The sequence below is a fragment of the Diplotaxodon limnothrissa genome, linkage group LG2 (genome assembly GCF_057381915.1).
Source record: "Diplotaxodon limnothrissa isolate DT_005_m linkage group LG2, D_limnothrissa_male_GT1.1, whole genome shotgun sequence".
Lineage (NCBI taxonomy): Eukaryota > Metazoa > Chordata > Actinopteri > Cichliformes > Cichlidae > Diplotaxodon > Diplotaxodon limnothrissa.
The window spans coordinates 22,400,464-22,421,837 of NC_140597.1; the positions used below are offsets into that span (position 1 = coordinate 22,400,464).

Consider the following 21,374-nt stretch of genomic DNA (forward strand, 5'->3'; position numbering starts at 1 on the left):
TCCAATCATCTCAAATAGTGCACATAAATAATGAAAGGATGCCCTTAGTGGTATATAATAAGACTGAGCCTTTCTAAAGTTCCTCTCCTGGTCCTGATTCAACTGCTAAAACCTGATGTGTCAATCAAAAATGCATGTTTCCATGGGTGTTACTGTTATTTAGACCTTTATCTTCCTATTTATACTAATACACAAGTCCCTAAATCTGAGACACTGCATGTCCCTGGTAAAAAAATCCGAGATGACCCGGTGGCTTGGTTGCGCCATAGATGGTAAACAAACCGGGTTTCATTTTTTTCCTCACCAAATCATCCTCTGTTTGCCTGCTGCTTAACATATATCTAAGGGCTGGCAAATGGAAAGTAAGGCATTACTGTAATTGTATTGCATTTGTATCTAACAGACAACTGTAATCACATTATATTTTAACTGTCATGGACTGGTTTAATTAAGCATAAGCTTTAGGCATGCTTTAAAGTAGGGTATGTTTTAGGGAATGAGCCTATAGCATATACTCGGTATATAATTGGTAAATGAAGGAAGTGCCTTTGAAACAGCACAGATGTAGAGATAACGCTGTGTAAGTTATATTTGACAGAAATGCTGCTTCTGTAAAATGACACTTTTGTGAAAAGTTTGCACTCTTAATCTTCCTCATCCATGCTACAGTAATGATACTACACTGCACAAAGACTACTGTCTGAATGAAGCTTAATCCACCTATTTTTGACTTTAGTGAAGAGGTCAGGTTATTGCTTCAGGTTATTGGAGGTTGGTGTGCATTTGATTATGCACAGCTCTTTTATTGTCCCTCCACAGTATTTTAATAATTAGCTTTGACTGGTTCATTGCAACACATTGATTATATAATTTTTCTGCCATTCTGTTGGTGGTATGCTTGGGTTAATTGTCCTGACCCAATTTCAACCAAGCTCCAGGTTCTGGACAGACAGCCTCTTAGTTGACTCTAGAATATTTTTGTATACAGAGACGTTCAGGGTCGACCGCAAGGCCTGCAGCTGCCGTACAAGCTCCACCATCATGTTTGACAGTTGATATGAGGTGTTAGTGCTGATATTCTGTGTTTAGTTGTTGTCAGGTGGCGTTGTGCATTATGGTCAAACACCTTCACTTTGGTTTCATCTGTCCACAGGACATTGTTCCAGATACCTTGTGTTTTGTTCAGATTCAACTTTGCAAAGCTAAGCTGTGCTGCCTGGGAAACCTTCCAAACATGTCATACTTGTTCATTCTTTGTCTAATTGTACAGTCGTGAACTTTAACGTGTAACATGCTAACTGAGGTGTTTGAGATGTCACATTTGAGTTTTCTGCAGTTTCTCTGAGCATTGCACCGTCTGTGTTATGAAAAATACCGGTGGACTCAGGAAGCAGAACTCACAGAGGCACAGAGTTGCGGTGAAACAATTTATTTACAGTGAAGGAGATGAATTTTCAAGGACAGTGTATATACAATAAAATGTGAATGGAGACGCCAAGCCTGGGACGTGCAGGTAAGGAGACGCAAACTGGTAGGGCACTCGATCTAAGGGAGAAGGAGCAGGAGAATTAGGAGGGTCTTGCCCAAAACCGAGAAAAGCATAAAAGAGACTTTACCGAGAGTTGGAGAGGTTACTTGGTACTGTTTGCCAAAAACCTCCAGAAGGGAAACAAACCAAACAAGGCGACCCGGAGAAACCGAGAGATGAGAGTCCAGGGGAGGAAACAAAACTCCGTACAGTCACCAGCAAAAATAATCTACAGGTTCCAGTAGGCAGGCTGGCAGATCTTCAGGCACTCCAGAAAAGTCAATACTCCGACACTAGTCCTCTGTCAGGCAGTTCCTGAAGAACGCTTCAGAAGAAAGCGTTTGACAGGTAACAGGTGTACCAGGTTCATTGAACAACCGCCCCGCCTACCTATGCCAAAAAAAGGAAACACACAAACAAAAACACCGGGCAGCCATAACCCGGCTCCTAACAGTCTGACCTTTGCCGAGACATCCACTCCAGGGAAGACTGGGGAATGTCTTCATGTTTTCCACTTGTAATGGAGTTGTTCTTTGTTTCAGAGTGTGTTTTTGTTTAGTTGTTTCTTTTATACATAAGTATATTTACTTAGGAAAATGAAGAAAGGTTAATTGTATTTCAGTAAATGCAAGTACTGTGTTCTTTTCTTTTTTCAATAAAAATATTTGTCGAGAGGCACTACACAAAAAATAATAATGCAATCAAATCAATTTTGTTGTCCAAGACTCTACCAATGTCCCACTCCCACAGCATTTATTGTTATTTCATTTCATTTATTTCACACTTGGTACAACAATTCAAACAAACCAACCACACTTTCTATCAAAAAGCACTACAACCATGTGTGAAAAGGAGCAGGAAGAAGAAAATATTCTTATTAAACCCTGCCCCCTATCTGCAATCCAATTTATATTACAAGTGGGCACCAAAAATCAGGGAACAAACTAACATTAACATTTATCTCCGGTCCTAACCCAACCAAACGACAAAAATGTACAATCAGAATGCTCCACATAGTAACGAGGAGAAAAATAAAATTAAAATAAATAAAACAAAAAATTATAATGGATCCTTTTTCAATGAACTCCAATTTCATTCACGTTCTTCATATTGAGTTATCGTTTTAAGCATGTAACACTTTTTAAAACAATGTAAATTTATACAATTCTTTAAATTATAATGAAGTGAGTTCCACAGTCGTATACCCCTAACCGTTGGACTCATTAATCTTTGTGTAGTCCTAGCTAACTGATGCTTAAAATAAAATTTCCTTCTGCTATCTTCTCCCCTTGAGCACAATAAAAATACTCTTTGTAACTTAAAGGGCAAAATATTATTTTTAGCCTTAAACATAATTAATAGTGTCCGGAATTTCACTAAATCTCCTAATTTTAATAATTTCGATTTTATAAATAATTTATTTGTATGTTCTCTATATTTAACATTATGAATCATTCGTATCATTTTATTGGGAAAATATTGAGTTTTTTGTGATTTATTTCAATAAATGCTTCAGATGTTTAATCTGGCATTTAAAGGGTTAAAATCCTGAAAACAATTTCAAAAATTGTTCAAAAATCGTTTTTACTCAGCCGTTCTTTCAAATATCTAAAAATTTAAAAAATCTCAAAATTTAAAAAAAAAGATTTCCTGCAAAAATCCACACCTCAGGCTATCACACATGCCTGAGGTGGGCATAAGGGTTAAAGAATCATCGTACGTGTCCTGGGCAATATCAGACAAGTAGAAAAAAGCTGAGATGCATTAAAATAACATTAAGGATATTGGGCCGACTTGCTGCTGTCCTCTCAACACACGTTTCTGTCACCCACACTCACAACGACTGCTCTGCCTGCTTTTGCCTGCAGATGTCGCAACTGAGGCACCGAAATCTGAATTTCAATCAGGAACACTGTAACAAATGTAAGCGTCACTTAAACTCAAATTTCTGTTTTTCTTTGAAAACATTTGTTTAAAGTTTTTCTTTATATTTTAATAACACTCTTGTCTCTCGAGAGACAAACTGCTCTGCCTCAAAGGACCAGGCAACAGAAATCTCATGTCGTGTTCAGCAGTAACACATAAAGTAAAGTAACAAGCAATGTAACATATTACATGCTTCAGGAAGTGCATTTAAATCTTACAGCTGGTATTGTATTAAAGAAAAAGGTAAAAAATGAAATGATGTGTATCGCACTAATTTATCTGAATACATGCAAGGTTTTATATCATTCTCCACAGCTTCAGATCAGAATGTAATGTAAGAGAGAACACAAGCATTGATACAAAGTTGATCATATATTGCAGACTTTTGCTCCCAATGACCAGGTCTTATAAAGCCCATAAGTTCATATGATTGATTCCTTTGCCATTGCTCATCCAAACGTGCAACAGAAACTAAAGAAGAAAAAAGCAATGAAAATATGTTCACTGGTTCTAAACAGAAAGGACACAGTGGTGTGCCAGTAGCTCCCATCCCGACAGTCATTGATTATCCACGTGCACAGTGTACAGCCTGAGCTGAACTGTCGTTTGGTTGAAAATGAAATGCTGTTAATCATTAACTGCATAAAATATCATTGTAATTACATGCCATTAAAAAAAATCTTACTTTTTTAAAGAAAACATTTTCTTACATGCAAAAATAAATAAATTATCACAAGTAGAATAATCTCAAATAAAAATAAGTCATAGATACAGCCCAAACTAAGGCATAAAATAAACCTTTAATAAGCCTTTACTCTGCCTTCTTGGAATGTGTTCTTGCATGAGCAGATAAGAAATAGATAGAAATAGCCGCTGATCACAGTATGTTGACATATTATAGCAAATATGTTAACTGTTTTCAAATATGCAGCAACACAGACACACACAGAAGAGAGAGACAGACAATCAGCCTCTATCACTCAGGAATTTTCTTATTCAGTTGTTTCACAGAATGTCTTGTTTAAGTTGGATGCACGTCCAGAAATCTGTGTGTGTGTGTGTGTGTGTGTGTGTGTGTGTGTGTGTGTGTGTGTGTGTGTGTGTGTGTGTGTGTGTGTGTGTGTGTGCCCGTGCAGGCAGCTGACCCTGGCATGAAGAGGGCCACTGTGTGAAACCACAGAGAAACCATTCTTCACTGCGACACACACATTACACACTCGCAGCCATCCACTCCCTCCCCCTTCTCTAACTCCTTAATTTGTCACATTCACCGAAACACACAAGCGCACAGCACAGAGGGAGCAAGAGAGTCACTTGCCATCTCTCATTCTTTTACACAGAAGTCTAGCGTAGTCTTTCTGTTTCTCCCCAGCACATACACATACACAGTGACTGTGTCCCACCAAGTAATGACCCTTATTTCACCATCCTGACTCAATCGCTGCTTCGGTCAAGAGACTAAAATGTAAAGCACAATTCCTCCAATACACTTTACACTTAAAAAAACAATTATGTGTGTTAATTAACTAAATAGAGTTCAGGGATACATTTTTTGTGATGAATCATCCTCAGCACTCATATTTAAGCATATAGAACTGTGCACAAGTCTTGAGCCACCCTTAATTTCTTTATATTTGAAGCTAATGCTGTTTTATATTGTTACTGTTTTCTTGCCTCTTTTTCCTCTTTGTTATGCCACTATTGTCACATTGTTACTAAGCTGTAATAAAAAGTGCAACAGCCATTTCTTTAGCTAAAACTATGAAAAGTACCAAAGATGACACAGTTTGATAGCAGCAGTTATAGTAGTAACGTAGCAGCAAGGCGATTCCAAAGAACTGCTGATAGCTGAGAGCTTAGCATCGTGATGTGTCACAAACTCTAAGAAACTCACTACCTTCACCAAAGCCTCATCAGAAAAGTAAGGTATGCCAAATGACACAAGTAATGACTGAAAATATGTATCAACAGCTAACTAAGTGGTGGTTCCTAATTTGAAATATTTATGTAAAACTGTTGTTCTTATGTATGGAAGGAGATCAGGAGCCATCTGTAAACCACAGTGTTGGCTCTCATGGTTTGGGGTGGCATTTCAGTCAGTGGTTGTTGGGCATCTTGTCAAAACCGATGAAAACTACAAAAAATGTCGTTTTGATCCACCGTGCAACTCCATCTGGAAAGTGTCTGATTTGCAACAGCTTCATTTGTACTTTTTAAAGAAATGACAAGTTTGCATGAAGCTGAATCCACACTGGAAGCGATTCGCTCCTCACCCGCGGCTTTGAAGCTGACAGCTGCTTACCTGCACATGGTGAAGGTTTACCCACATTGCCTAGCAGCAGTTGCACGTAATTCCTTGAAGACGCTAGAGGTTTTTATTCACTGCCAGTGCTGAAGTAGCTTAAGAGAGTAATTGTAGTTACTTGTTAGAGTTACTTATATCCTGTTTGTGCATTTTTTGCACACGTTTTAATAAAACACTACATTTATGGCTCATTTTCCAAACAAAAATATAAAGAAATGAGGTTTGGGTCAAAAGGTTTGTGCGATACTGTACAATATTTTTTATTGTGTAACAACAGCAGACGAATTGTTTTCATCATTTTCTTTTAAGGCAAATGCACCCATCACATATTTACCTTTTTTTTTTTAGTTTGTCATTAGTATTATTAAAGGGAAATTGAATCAAAAGCCCAAATTTGATTTTTGCATTTCATACACTTATGTATGAATAGCAATGAACTAAAAAGAATATTTTATGATATATTATTTAATCCTATTTTACCTATACCAATTATGAACCTAGGTTTTTTCACTAGAACCTTAAATTGGACAGTAGGTCTTGACATAGAAATGTGGATACATTACATTACACTACATGTTAATTTAGGCTTTATTATAACGGCATTTGTTAATCACAGGTTGAGTCTTTAGTCATGACACTGTGTGGTAAATCAGCCATTCAGGTGTATAAGGATCACCACCCTCATCCATGGAAAACCTGCTGCATATACTTTAAAGACACATTCCTTACCAGTTTTCCCATTTCTGTAGCAGCATTAAGAAATCAAATTACTTGGTATTAATTAGAATTATTACTTACAAATGTGCTACTCTCATAATTACATCTTAAAGTACGTGCTATGGAAATGGTCTGTTGCTACTAGCAACAGAGCTACTGCTAGTTGTATCAAACTTTCAAGGTTCAAGTGTGAGTTAACCTACTAATGCATTACATCCTAATCTGTATAGAAAAATGAATAATAATATGCAGCAAACTCACCGTGTCCCTTAGAGTAAAGAGTAGAGTAGTATAGAGTAGGTATGTATGTATTTATTTAAAAACTGTGAGTGTAAGCAAAAGTTCCTTCTCACAGACAAGGTCTTGTTGAGTTACTTTTTTACTCTGCCGTTCTTTAGATTAAAACAAAAAAACACAAAAAAAACAAAAACCCTCCTCGGTAGAAAAACTAAATGGTGCTGGCAACATTGCGACAGTGTATAACCACAAAAACGTCATGGTTGTCAGAGTAAGATTTATGCCATATACTGAAATATAAATTGCTATAAATTTAGTATATTGTAAATAAGATATATTCATAACATATCTATGATATGTTTTATCTGTCTCAAAAAGTAACAATAAAGACTTTACACAAAGAAAAATCGCAGTCTGGAAAGACAGAATAAGAAAGACACTTATTCTGAAAGGTGCAGCCGGATGTTGCGTGTTTTCGGCGACTAGCTTGGTGAAGCTAAACTTCAGAATGGACCCGACTAGAGAAAAGCCCGTTAGTGCGTAGCGTTGGGAGACAAACTCTGACCGTCCATGTCTTGTTTACACATATCAACATACTGACAAAGTTTCTGACAGCAATGTCGAGAGAAAACACCACGCGAAGTTTGGACAGCATAGACCTCGCTGCTTTGAGAGTAAGTAAAGAAACCTTGCTTCTTTTTTCTGTATATACATATAAAAGGTAATGTTAAACAGTGTGGGATGTGGTGGGTGTTGCTTGAAAATTTAACGGTGCTTTCAAGCTGCAGCTGAGTAATCAAACAGTGATTGGTTTTTGTGCCTCGTCTAACGGTCGGTACTCGCTACTATTCTTCACTGTTACACAAACTCAGTGTGCTTTAACTTGGCGTGTAAATATAGCGTGTCGTGTGCCACGGTGCCTCCTGTCTGCTCTGTGTCCTGTTTGGTGTCAACTTTACAAGCTGCACTGTTTACACAAGGTTTCTCCCGGTGTAGACTTGCCGAAAAGTTAGTGTGCAACAATGCAACAAGTGACCACTGAAATAAACAGAGTTTGTTTAATGTTTAAGATGCAGTCCAAGTAGCGCACAGCGTGTTTTTTCCCAACTGTAATGTTTAGTTGCTACTTTATTGTGGCCTCATGCTGCTTAGTCGTTTGCCTGTGTGACTACAAATATTTGATATGACATTAGGTGTGATGATGTTTCTGTAGCCACTCAGGCCGTGACCTAAACATAAGCCGTATTTAGCCAGTGTCACTGTTCTGTTTTTGTTCTGTATTTATTCCTCATTTTTGCGTAGGGAAACAAAGAAATGTAACTTAAGTGTTTTACAGCTTTCATCAAACTGTAAAATTAACGCACCATCCTCCACTAACAGCCAAACTGATTTTGTTCTGATACAAATTGGTGCAGTCTCATCTTCAGCTCAAACTCTCATCTACATTTGCAGTCCCACTTCTTCAGTCCCCATCCAAGCATAACTTTGAGTTGTACCCTCAGCTCTGAGCAATGAAACTGTTTGTCATAGTTTTTCTTGGCACTAGCCTGTTGCATTTTGACTTTGCTGCAATGTCGCATTTCCTATACACTATGTTGCTTCACTCGAGAACAAACATGCTTGGATTTCTCAGCATGTTGCTGTTATTTTTAATAACAATTTATTTATTTGTATTTTTTTAGGATCCAGCTGGGATCTTTGAGCTAGTTGAAGTAGTTGGCAATGGGACCTACGGTCAGGTGTACAAGGTGAGTACTGCCGTGATGCGTTGCTGCACATTGTAACATCAACAGACACATGAAAGTATCATATGTAGTGCTTTAAATCTAAACATTGTTTAAATGGCAGCAATAGTAGCTTCCTGTTGTCGTCTTTACCTTACAAGCTAATGCGAAGCTAAACATGTAGCAGCTGTTGGCATATGCAGACTCATGGTGTTACGGTTGTAAAACGTCATTTCTGGTAAAAGTTGCAACAGCTACTTCCAGTTAATTAGGAGGGGAAAAAAGATACTTTTGTTTACTGAAATATCCTTTAGCGCGCACACGCACACACGCACACACACACACACACACACACGTGCAACTAGAGCATCTTTTAAAGGCCCTGGGTGGGGCTCACTTCCTTATCGCAGTATCTGTTTATATATGTGTGAGTGAGTGGTTTGTGGTTGTAGAAGGTGTTTAGTGTTATTTAGGCTCCTGCAGCTGGTTGTGCCCTATTTTCACACGAGTTTGCTAAACCACTAAAGCTGATGCTTTACCAGCTGCACTGTTTGCTACACCTTTGTGGGTTAGTTTCATCTTTGAGCAACTGAGAGCTTCCTGGGTGAAAAATTATTGTGGTTGAGGCCGTTTAGGAGGGGTCAAGTCATGAATGCCTATCTACCTGCCCTATAACAAACAGAAATGTTTGCATGATTTCAGATTAGACATAAGCAGTGTTTCCACTACTTAGACCTTGTGTGGTAGGAGCTGGGTAGATTTTTATTGTTTTGTTGTCATCAATCTAGGAGAATAACACCAGTCAGCTCGCTCCAACTTCAGTCCTATGTCTTGTTTCCTCACCAGTGAGCTTAGCTGACAGATTATTGTGGAGGCTGTTCTCAGCATCATTCTGATGCTTCTCCAGAGTGGTAAGATGAACTCCAGCTCCACTTACTTGCTCTAGAATAATAACTGCAGTTGCCAGTTTTAAAGATCCACTGTGAGCTAGAAAACCTGTAGCAGGCGGAGACTAGTACACAGAGCTCGCCAAGAACTAGCAGGTGTGATCCAGAACCACTGGGTTGGTGTGTGGATATGGGACGAGAGACTGTGTGGACAGATGTTTGAAACAACATTTTTTTTTTTTTTATTCCACTGTGAATTATGGAAAAGGAACAATGTTGTACATGAAGGGCAGGATACATGTACAACAAGTGTAACTGTTTTGGAAGAAGCAGGCTTTAGGTTCTCCCAAAAGTTTTAAAGTAACAGGTTTATTTAAGGAAGAGGTTAAAAGTTAAGGGCTGAAGGATGCACATAGCCAATGATGCGTTCTCAGAGTTGTCCATGTCTTCGTGGGATTAGGTGACACAGAAAGTAGGGTGTGTGTGCCATTTGATTTCCTGAAAGAGGATATGTTGCAAGCGATGCACAGGACAGTCAGGCCTTACAGGGTTCTTTCAAACCGGGGAGGAAAATCACAAATTTCATGCTTGGTAAAGATTTTTTTTTCAGGGCTAAAGCATTAACAAATGTGACTAACATTTAGTAGAGCATTAACAAGGGAAGAAAAACAAAAACTGATAAACTGTGAGCTGAATCACAGCAGTGATTCTAATGACTGAAGGCGGTACCATGTCTGATACCTTTTTCTTTCTGTGTACTGTATTCTCTAATGATGCTTGACCCTGCTTGAAAAATTACTTGTGTAGAATAGTTTAAAAAGTTAATTGGCTGGCCCTCTATGTGTTTTTAACTTTCTTAAAGAAATGTTATTTGGGGCATTTTTCTGCCTGCATCAGTACAAATAATGGAGCCGCAGTCTGCCAGCACTCTGCTGTGGTTTAAAAGCCTCGCTATAGGTAAAGTAATAATGATGGTGTGTAGCTCTAACAGGCAATCAATCAGACCTTAATGAGGCTGAGCAAATCTGGTTTCCCATGTACACGGTCTTATAATGAGAGTGAGCCTCAACCTGGGAAACCATGAATGCAGCATGGCCTGGAGAACAATAACTGGCACTGCACACACGCTCTCCTCACCCCGTACAAAAACACTTGTGGATTGATGTGAGTGCTGACATTGCATCTGGGCTCTTCCTTTGTTTATTTCTTCATGCCTCTGCATTGAATGATAGGTGTGTAGTATTGTTGGATGAATAAGAAACTTTGATTACCTAAAGGTGAGCACCACGGATTAAAATGCCACCATTATACCGGTAATTTTAATTCAGATCATTTAAGGTAGTATTAGAGGTATAAAACTAACAATCACACAATGCCGTATGAGCTGCACATGGTTGTGCTGAAGGTCTCTTCTATTTAATAGGAAGAAAATCTGTGAGTACAATAATCATACAGCAATTACCGTTACCCACAGTGAAACTGCTATTGCAATACAGCGATTCTTACTTTTAAAAGACAAATGTCGTGCATTACTAATTTCACACGTGAACACTGAGCAGTGGCAGGAGAATCTGGTGCAAGCATTGCCTGAAGTTGCCCTTTGTTACACGTAGCACACAGCAGGAGATGGTGCCTGCTTGCAACTGCAGATTCCCCATTCGAGGTGCTACCTGAGCATGCAGGAGGCATATTGCATCACCTCACCCAGTGTGAATATACCTCCTCAATCCTCATGTGGATTCAAGTCAAGAAATCTCATACTTACACTCACTGATTTACGTGTATTCACGTGATCTGAGAGACCATTCCTGTCTACCTGAAAGGAAATGTTTTTGGAGACAGAAATGCAATCAGTGTTGGAACAAATGTAACTAGTGAAGCAGTTGATCTGTATAGAAGGAAAACTAAATGAGGGCATGTTAGTTGTGATAGGATGTGAAGAATCCTACAATAAGTACTGCCAAAAGGGAGAGGCAGAAGATGAAGGTGGAACAGGATCCACCAGGATGGTGTTTTGTTTTTTGTTTTTTTTTATGTGCAGGTTGCTGTTGCTGTCAGTCACAGTGATCCTCTGCTTGGTGAAAATGTTTGTATTCCAACTTAGGTTATGTTCCCAATCAGTTCTGCTCTAAATTGAGGCCTCAGAGTTGATGTGCATCAGGAATTGATTGTAGTGATTATGAAATTTTCCCATGACTCATGTACACATTTGATTTTTGATCCAGCAATTGTCAGTTAGACATCTGATCCCGTGTCAATCAAACCCCAGTGTCCACTGGAACAGACACCGGAGCAAAGTGTGCCCAAATTATCCTCATTTTCATCTTAATTGAGTGGAAGAGCCTCCTGGTCAGCAGATGGGATTTTCTGACATGCAAAGACAGACACAATTAGACGGCATGGAGAGCAGAGAGGCCTGGTGACAATCAGGGCTTTTCTTCAAAATTACCCCAGAAACAGACGCCAGGAACTACTCGGGGAATCAAAGAAGCTTTAGTGCTTTTGTGTTCAACCTCATCTAAGGACGTGACAATTAGAGAACTTAGTGATAACAGATTCAATAAACCAGTACACCAATATAAAAAGTCCAGTGTGTTCACTTATAAGTGTAGATTTCGAGATGTTTGAAAATTAAAAGATGAAACCCATTTGCACGATACAAATAATAGTAAGAGTGGTTATTCCATATAATTAAATCTGACACCGTGCTGCACAGTGCACCCTGACAGTTTTTGGCACATCAAAGAACAATACCTTGCAGCGACCCAAGTTCCCACAGTATAAATGCAGATACAGATTTAAACATTTTACTGTACATCTTTGATAATTTGCCCCGTCTTAAAATATAAAAAAACGAAAGAAAATGTAAAGAGACTGCAGAAGTTTTATTGCTTAGAAGCAAGGAGGTGCTCGACAGAAGAAATGGGTGACACATGCACATAAATATATTAAAATGCTGTGTTGGACATTCGTAGTGCATGGTGCGTGCTTGTCTTATTCACCATATACACATCATTCACACACACACACACGCACAGGGCGTTTCCCTGTTTGCAAAAGGAACTTCCCTTCTGCGAGCCACTGCTATAGAGTCATCTGTGTGTGTGTGGGTATGTGTGTGTGTCACACTGTGAAAAAGCCAAACTCTACTAAAGCACAGACCTCTGAGCACTGCTGACGCAACACAATTTTCCTTAGTAACACTGACTAAAGTGACTGCAGTATCTTAAGCACAATATTGTAGCTTTATAATTTACAATGATGCCACTATGATAATTAGTGTGACTAATTTACAGCAGTTGGAATTTTTTTTTTTTAACTATTTGTGTGTCACTGACCTGTGTGGCTGAGTTGTGGTAATCACATGAATAACAAAAATCAAGAATATCAATGTAAATTGATCCGTAAATGAATGTGAATTACATTTGTGATGGGTCAAAGAAAGTTTCACTCGAGCATCTGTGCAAACTTTGACTCGGTGTTGAAACCATACAACAGCTGGCTGTAGTACCACTCTGACTGAATCACTTGCACTTCCTCTTTCAAGTTTCAGTTGCATTGCTTCCCTTTCTGTTATTCACATATCATCATTCCTGTGTTGCTCATGAGGAGATCTGCTGACCAAAATCATGTCCAAATGTGGACTTGGACATTCACAGACTGATCAACTGTCAGTCTGCGTTGACAGCACAGACTGACTCCTTCCCCCAGCTCAACACTTTCTGCTGCCACACAACTAAGAGCTTCCTTACATTAAAAATGTAGTCACCTAATGCTTCTTTATTAGATGTAACTGAAATGAGTAATAGCTTTCAAAGTTAAAGTTTTAGTTTCTTAGGTAAGTGTTTGTGGGGGAAGGTGTGAGCTGGAGCAGAATGGGTAGTATTAGAAATACTGTGTTTGTTAACAGTGAAGCAGAGAGAGAGAGCGAGACAAAGGGTAAAAATGGAGAGGAAAGTGAGTGAGGGCAACGGAAGGAAGGCAGAGGTGAAAGCCAGAGAGACAGAGTGGAGGGGAGGAAGGAAGAGGGAGAGAGACCTATTAAAGAGAGAGAAGAGGAAAGCGGCCCCCCATGAGGGTTAGAGCTGCAGTTTGTGCTGATTACCCATGTGTCCCAGAGCTGTGAGTCCAATTGTTAGAACATTCATAAAAGTATCTGGCCTCCTTACTTTACTTTCTAAATGCCAGAACTATAATTAAAAGTACTCGAGTGATTCAGCGCTGAACTCGGTACAATAGTAGAGCTTGTTTAAAAACCAGAGAAATCAGTATTTGACACTCTGATAGAGTCAGACAGTATGAAGCCAACCTCACAGTTTCTCAATCTTAGAATTCCCATAATGCATTTGGCTTGCCTGGTCATTACCTTTCACCCACCTCCTAAGTTTGTGATGCAGGCTCTGAGTGTGTAATGACTATTGCTGTCAGTTAGGGCTGTTTTCCCAGACTGTAAAAAATTATTAGGATTCTTTTTCATTAGCTCTTTGTTTTTATTGTGCATTCCTTTTATTTCTTTTGTGGTAATAAAATAAGAGAGTATGTGGTGAGAGCCCACAGATTGGCCAAGCTGCTATTCATCTGACTGCTTGTACATGTAACATGCATAGAAAGCAAAAAAGGAGCTGCTTGATTTTTCCCAGTTCTCCTCTGATGACGGTGTGGTGAGTTTACCTTTGTGGAGTTTACACCCATGTAATGAAAACACTGCAGCTTTGAAACTGTAGTTCCAGCTAATGAAGGTTACATGTGAATGGAAAAGTAGAAAAAAAAGTTTTAAAAAAGCTTTAATGTGCAAAATAAAGATAATTATGCTAATTCAGCCCTCATCACTTCACAGGATATTACCTGGCCTGGTAATAGACATAGCCCAGCTCCTACCACAAACATTCCCACCAACACAGCTCATTATTGAAACTGTGACATTTGATTGACTTTTTGACTTTGGTCAAAAACTCCCCACATCCCATTGTGATCAAACATGTGAAATGCATCTGAAGGTCCCACCCCAGCTAAAGCCCAGTGGATGTGGGACTGATTTCCTCGTATGAGATACCAAAACCATTTTCACTCGTAGGCCAACCAAAGCCTTCAGATCTGAGCTGTCATATTTAATCGTTTTAGTAATTGTTCTCTGCTGCTGCTGTTTCTCATTTCTCAGTGAACGCTCACGTGTCCCGGGATTGAAACTGCCTCTCTGAATTTCATGTGGTGAACTTTAGTAATGCAGCCTCCACATGTGCAAGCACAGCTAAGCTGAAATAAAGTGAATCTTTTGTTTGGGTGTACACTTTTTATCATGCACCTTATCAACATCACTGAATAAGAAATAACCATTCATGTAATATTATCACTGGAGGTTCATGTTAATAATAGTGTTACTTAACTGTGGCAACTTAAAATTGACTCATATGAGGGGAAAAAGACTTGGACTATCGGTGTGGAAAATGATCAGTGTGTGCCAGCAGTGCTCCAGACAAGTGAAAATCGCAGGCCAAGTGTTCTGGTTCCTTGTGGTTCTGAGCGGTGGTTACTGATTACAGACTAACTATTAATGCTGAGACATGTTAACAAACAAACTAAAAGCTAAATGAACTTCAGATGATAACTGATGGTTTCTAGAAACCTTTTCAGCAAGTTTGTTCTTATTCTCTCCGCCCAGAGTTTTCAACTGCTAAAAGTCAAAGTCGCCTCAAACACGACTGGTCTGCACTGCAGTGTCGTCACAAAAGACTCCAAACAAAAGACCCCACAGAGCCAGTATCGAAAATCTATTCTGCATATTCATGTGGAGATATCTGTCAATAGATATTACTCCCATCCTAACTTCAACCGTGACCCAAAGTCTTCAAAACTGAAGGTGAAGTGAAAAATGTCCTCATTAGGGCTGTGCGATATGAGGACATGTATCGGATGATGAAATTAAAACATCTGTCGTTTCATATCGGATGATATTGTTTGTTTTGTGGTGTCGCAAAATAAACAGTTTGCAGCAATATTTTTTTTTTTCATCGTTTGGACGGTCAGCACATGGATGCAGGCACAGATAAGTCCCAGCATGGCCAGTGAAGATGAGGCAGAACCAGGTAGCTCCAAACAAATCGAGGACCAGCATGGACATGGTTTGGTTCTGAAAAGTCTGATACTGGCCAGAAAACTGTACTATGCAAATTATGCAGGAAACAGGTCTCCACCACAGACTCAAACCTGACAAACCTCTACCACCGACGCAAGAATCACCTGAAAGCGTGTGGAGAGAGTTTACAGATGAGAAGCAAAAACAGCCGTCAAGTGCTCAAAATAAACCGTAGACTCAAACGTTAGAACAGGCTCTCCCCCGCAGCACGCCGTGTAATAAATACTCACAAAGAAAATGGCGGGGCTACACCTCCTGTCTAAAAATACATAGTTTCATGCATCCGTCAAAACACTCGACTCCAGGTGCACCACGCCCAGCTGAAAACATAAATGGTAAATGGTAAAGTCAAGTTGCCCGAAAGTCACAGAATTTACAGAAATGTCTTATATGGATATGAGATTTTGGTCATATCGCACAGTCCCCAATCTGTTCTCACAAAGCTATATGAACACAAACACATGCAGTTACTGCCACAGACCGTATAGCAGATAGACGTAACCACCATGATGTCACCCCTTTGTTAGTGAAGTCCTGTTATGGAGCCTTGAGCATTTTTTTCCCCAATTGCCTCGTCACACCTCCTTTCATGGCTCAGCCGATATAACAATTAGAAAAGTAGCTGCTGAAGTTTCAGAGCAAGGAAGCTGAGACACCTGAAGCTAACCACGGGAGTCGCCCCCTGCTGGCCATGTGAAAGAATGCAGGTTAAAGGCACTTCAGCAACGGCTTCACTTTTATGTGAACTGGAAGCTACATCCATCTTTTATACTGACTAAGGTTACAACCGTATAGGCTTTAAGTGGCACAGTTTCCACACTCAGTTTCTTCAGGAGAATTAATCTTTCACATATCCACGTATGTAACCAACATATTGATCTTGAAGGGGACAGATACAGCGGGTGGCGAGACTGACACTGAAGCAAGAGCAGGACAGAAAGAGAGATGCAGTGAGACTGTTTCTCTCGTTTGTCTCCGTGCTGTCTGTGTTATAAATGTCTCGCTTGTATCTGATTAGCATATGCATGAATATATTATAGTAACCTTTTCACTGAAACGATATTTGTAGTCTTCCCTTATTGTGTGTGTGTGTGTGTGTGTGTGTGTGTGAGATATTCATGGACTTCAGGATGCAAAATAAGAGCAACATTTTTCTCCAATTAATTCTGATGGAGAGACCAGACCCCTGTTAGTGTGTGCATGCGCGTCAGTGCGGCGTATTTTTAATGACTAACTAGATCAGCTGAGTGGAGAACATTTCACACTGGTTTGCTGTGGTGGCAGCAAGCACACACCATCAAGTGTGATGGGACAGGAAGGCCATTTCCTTATTTATTATAGCCAGGCTAGTGGATGACTCCATGCCACAATTCTTTGCAATTATGGAGACACTGTCCTCTACTTTAGGACACAATCAAGGCCAGGATGAAGAGACGGCTTCACATCACAGCTCATGCTCAGTGAAATGTGTGTGAAGAATTCCAGCTGAAAAGGGTTTGGACTGGCCGAGGAACACTTCAACCGACTGTGAACCAAGTCTGCATGCTACTGGTCAAGATGTTTAGTTTCACTGTAGTGACCAAAACACTGACATGCTTTATATCAAAGAACACATGGCGTGATAAATAAAACTTTTCAAGGATTCAGGCTCCAGCTGCAGCTCACTCTCTGGGCACTGTTCACTTTTCAGGGAAGATTATTTTATTTTTAATATCTTTTGATTTGTTTTTTCTTTTTAAGAGTTTGAAGTGCCATCAATATCAGACCAGAGCTACATGACAGATGTTTACTTTGATGTTTTGTTGAATGATGTTTACATGAATAACTTGAGCTCATTGGATAATATTCTACTGCAGTATATTTCTAACTAACCAGGCAGCTCCTCTTCTTTCTCTTGACAACACTTTCTTTAAAGATGTCACATCTTCATGGATCTATTTCTAAAATAAATTGTCTGTGCTGAGTATCCCTGAAGCCTACAGCAGGTTTGCCAGCACATTGTTAGTTGTTTCTCACCATCTTTCTGTTCTTGAACAGTACAGTCTATTTGCTGTGATAATAAATATTCTCCAAACTTCCCATTTGTTATTTCCCACGATCAGCCAAGAACTCCCGCCTCGTACCATGATTGAATTCTGTTTTCTTGAGACCTAATCAAAAAACATGTTGACGCAAAAGGATGGATGCTGGTTTTGTTAGCCAGTAAAAGTAACCTCGGTGCTCGTTGTAAAAAAAAAAACAAAAAAAACACTCTTTCACATAAAAACTGCACATTTGTAAATCTTTAGTTCAGTTTAACTTGGTGACTTTCCATTCATGCCACTGCAGTTGAATGACTTGTCTTCTATTCATAAAGAGGAACAGGCTAACTATAACAGGACACGGAGCTACAAAATATGCCACCCACCATTCAGCTGGATTATGACAGACGTGTTTATGCCGTCAAGCTTGTTGCAAACTCCTGAAAACTCCTCAGATGTGGAAATGGTCGATGTAGACACACATGTTTTGACACCCTGCTGTCCTCCAAGTCCAAGCTGTACAGGGAGTGCAGAATTATTAGGCAAGTTGTATTTTTGAGGAATAATTTTATTATTGAACAACAACCATGTTCTCAATGAACCCAAAAAACTCATTAATATCAAAGCTGAATGTTTTTGGAAGTAGTTTTTAGTTTGTTTTTAGTTTTAGCTATTTTAGGGGGATATCTGTGTGTGCAGGTGACTATTACTGTGCATAATTATTAGGCAACTTAACAAAAAACAAATATTTACCCATTTCAATTATTTATTTTTACCAGTGAAACCAATATAACATCTCCACATTCACAAATATACATTTCTGACATTCAAAAACAAAACAAAAACAAATCAGCGACCAATATAGCCACCTTTCTTTGCAAGGACACTCAAAAGCCTGCCATCCATGGATTCTGTCAGTGTTTTGATCTGTTCACCATCAACATTGCGTGCAGCAGCAACCACAGCCTCCCAGACACTGTTCAGAGAGGTGTACTGTTTTCCCTCCTTGTAAATCTCACATTTGATGATGGACCACAGGTTCTCAATGGGGTTCAGATCAGGTGAACAAGGTGGCCATGTCATTAGTTTTTCTTCTTTTATACCCTTTCTTGCCAGCCACGCTGTGGAGTACTTGGACGCGTGTGATGGAGCATTGTCCTGCATGAAAATCATGTTTTTCTTGAAGGATGCAGACTTCTTCCTGTACCACTGCTTGAAGAAGGTGTCTTCCAGAAACTGGCAGTAGGACTGGGAGTTGAGCTTGACTCCATCCTCAACCCGAAAAGGCCCCACAAGCTCATCTTTGATGATACCAGCCCAAACCAGTACTCCACCTCCACCTTGCTGGCGTCTGAGTCGGACTGGAGCTCTCTGCCCTTTACCAATCCAGCCACGGGCCCATCCATCTGGCCCATCAAGACTCACTCTCATTTCATCAGTCCATAAAACCTTAGAAAAACCAGTCTTAAGATATTTCTTGGCCCAGTCTTGGCGTTTCAGCTTGTGTGTCTTGTTCAGTGGTGGTCGTCTTTCAGCCTTTCTTACCTTGGCCATGTCTCTGAGTATTGCACACCTTGTGCTTTTGGGCGCTCCAGTGATGTTGCAGCTCTGAAATATGGCCAAACTGGTGGCAAGTGGCATCTTGGCAGCTGCACGCTTGACTTTTCTCAGTTCATGGGCAGTTATTTGGTGCCTTGGTTTTTCCACACGCTTCTTGCGACCCTGTTGACTATTTTGATTGAAACGCTTGATTGTTCGATGATCACGCTTCAGAAGCTTTGCAATTTTGAGACTGCTGCATCCCTCTGCAAGATATCTCACTATTTTTGACTTTTCTGAGCCTGTCAAGTCCTTCTTTTGACCCATTTTGCCAAAGGAAAGGACGTTGCCTAATAATTATGCACACCTGATATAGGGTGTTGATGTCATTAGACCACACCCCTTCTCATTACAGAGATGCACATCACCTAATATGCTTAATTGGTAGTAGGCTTTCGAGCCTATACAGCTTGGAGTAAGACAACATGCATGAAGAGGATGATGTGGACAAAATACTCATTTGCCTAATAATTCTGCACTCCCTGTATAGCTACGGGACCAATTGTTCATATCAACAATATTTCTTTGGAAATGGCCGCGAGCGTTTCTAAGAATTGGCTGCTGAGGGGGAAACAGATGAATAGGCAGATATTTGTTACTTTTAAACTTGCCCCTCATTTCAGTGTCTGTGTTTGTCTGACTTTGTCTCTCTGTATGAATCCTGACTGCTGACTGATTGAATAATGGCGAGTTTGTCATGTCTGGTGGTCTGTTTCAGACACATACACTATACACTCCCACAGAACTGTCATACATCACAGCTTAAAGGCTTATAGAGTAGCTACTCTAGTATCTTGTCAGCTTTCTGAGTCATGACATGGTTTTCAATTTTCCCTTTTTCACCTGACTGCACTTTACAGCTCTGCTCCTCCATCCTGACTTAGTCTCTCGCGCTCTCTCTCTCGTGTCATGTCCTGTTCTTTCTGTCTGCGTCTTTCAAGAGAAAATGAAATTAGGTGGACTTGCCCGAGTCCATGAATATTGAGAATTATATCACAGTCCAAGTATTCACTCAGAAGAGTTACAGGGAGAGCGGGAACACTTTGTGAGCGTTCATCTGTTTACAGACTCCAGCGTGGGACAGTTGTTGTAGTCCTCGTCAAACATTTAGAGGCTAATCTTTTATATTACGATCCAGTTGCTGCCTGTCTTTCCAAGATGCACAGCTGCACTTGTGATTTAAGAAATTTGAACTGGTGCAGAATATTTAACAGAATCTCTACAGTGATCGTATCTCATTGTGTGTGTTTTCCAACAGGGCCGTCATGTCAAGACAGGTCAGCTGGCAGCTATCAAAGTCATGGAGGTCACAGAGGTAAGGGTTCATTACCTCACTACTCTCAGAGTGTACCTGTGTCATCATGTGTCGTGTTTGAGGCAACGCTGTCTCCTGCTCAAAAATAATCCTTATTTATCTCTATTTTATTTCGACATCCTTTTTATGCTCCACCTGTTCTTTACCTGGAATGTCAACTTCTCAAATGCATCCTTTCATGTTCAAACAGCCTGAGCAACACCATAAACACCAAACACTATTTGTGCCATCGCATGAACTACCTGACGACAGTTTGATGGAGAAATGAGGGTAACTCTGCTAATGAGCCATTGAGAGCAGGCTGAAGCGATGGATGGCAGACTGCGTTACACAGTATATAACTGACAGAACATCATAAGATGCGTAACGACCAAAGTGGAACGTTAGTGTAATTAAATTCAACACCACCGTGATAATCATCCTGTTAACATAAATCATACATGACAGCCTTTAATACGTGACTCCTGTTTGAGGGTTTTGCATCGAGATGACCTGTTTTTCTTCAGCTCCTGGATTAAATTTACACATACTGTAGTGCAAGAGTTTCTTGCAACTTATTACACATACAGTTGAGTTTTCTCGGTACTAGGAATCGCTGAATATACAGCTGATAAAATAAGCATTGAACACGTGACCAATATAGTTCCAGATTATCACCAGATGTTGGCAACAACCCATCCAATCCATGTGTTGGATATTTACTTTAACCGCTATGGTTGTGCCCTCTAAAGAAAAACAATCCCTTGTACTATTATAGCATGATGTCCGGTAGACATGTAATATGCAGGATTGAAAGAAAAGACGAGACAGTTTGTGGTGGTGTATTTCTCTCCAGAGACCCTGCTCTCGGCCTACATCCTAGTCCTAAGTACCCATAGCAGTACGCGTTGTGTGAACGTATGGCTCTGTAATAACCTCCACACACTGTTTTTATGGTTTATGATGTCAACCACTGGCTTCTAGATTCCTCGCTTTGGAGTTT

At 39.9% G+C, this 21,374-nt stretch overlaps 1 protein-coding gene across 1 annotated transcript in view; it reads left to right on the top strand.

Moving 5' to 3' along the window:
* Positions 1–7,217: 7,217 nt before the first annotated feature.
* LOC146638393 (mitogen-activated protein kinase kinase kinase kinase 4) overlaps positions 7,218–21,374 on the top strand; it is a 54,620-nt gene continuing 40,463 nt past the window's right edge. The window contains exons 1-3 of the mRNA XM_085361133.1: positions 7,218–7,387; positions 8,396–8,461; positions 20,336–20,392. Coding sequence (XP_085217259.1) covers positions 7,331–7,387; positions 8,396–8,461; positions 20,336–20,392 — 180 coding nt within the window. The 5' untranslated portion in view covers positions 7,218–7,330. The remainder of the gene's footprint in view (positions 7,388–8,395; positions 8,462–20,335; positions 20,393–21,374) is intronic.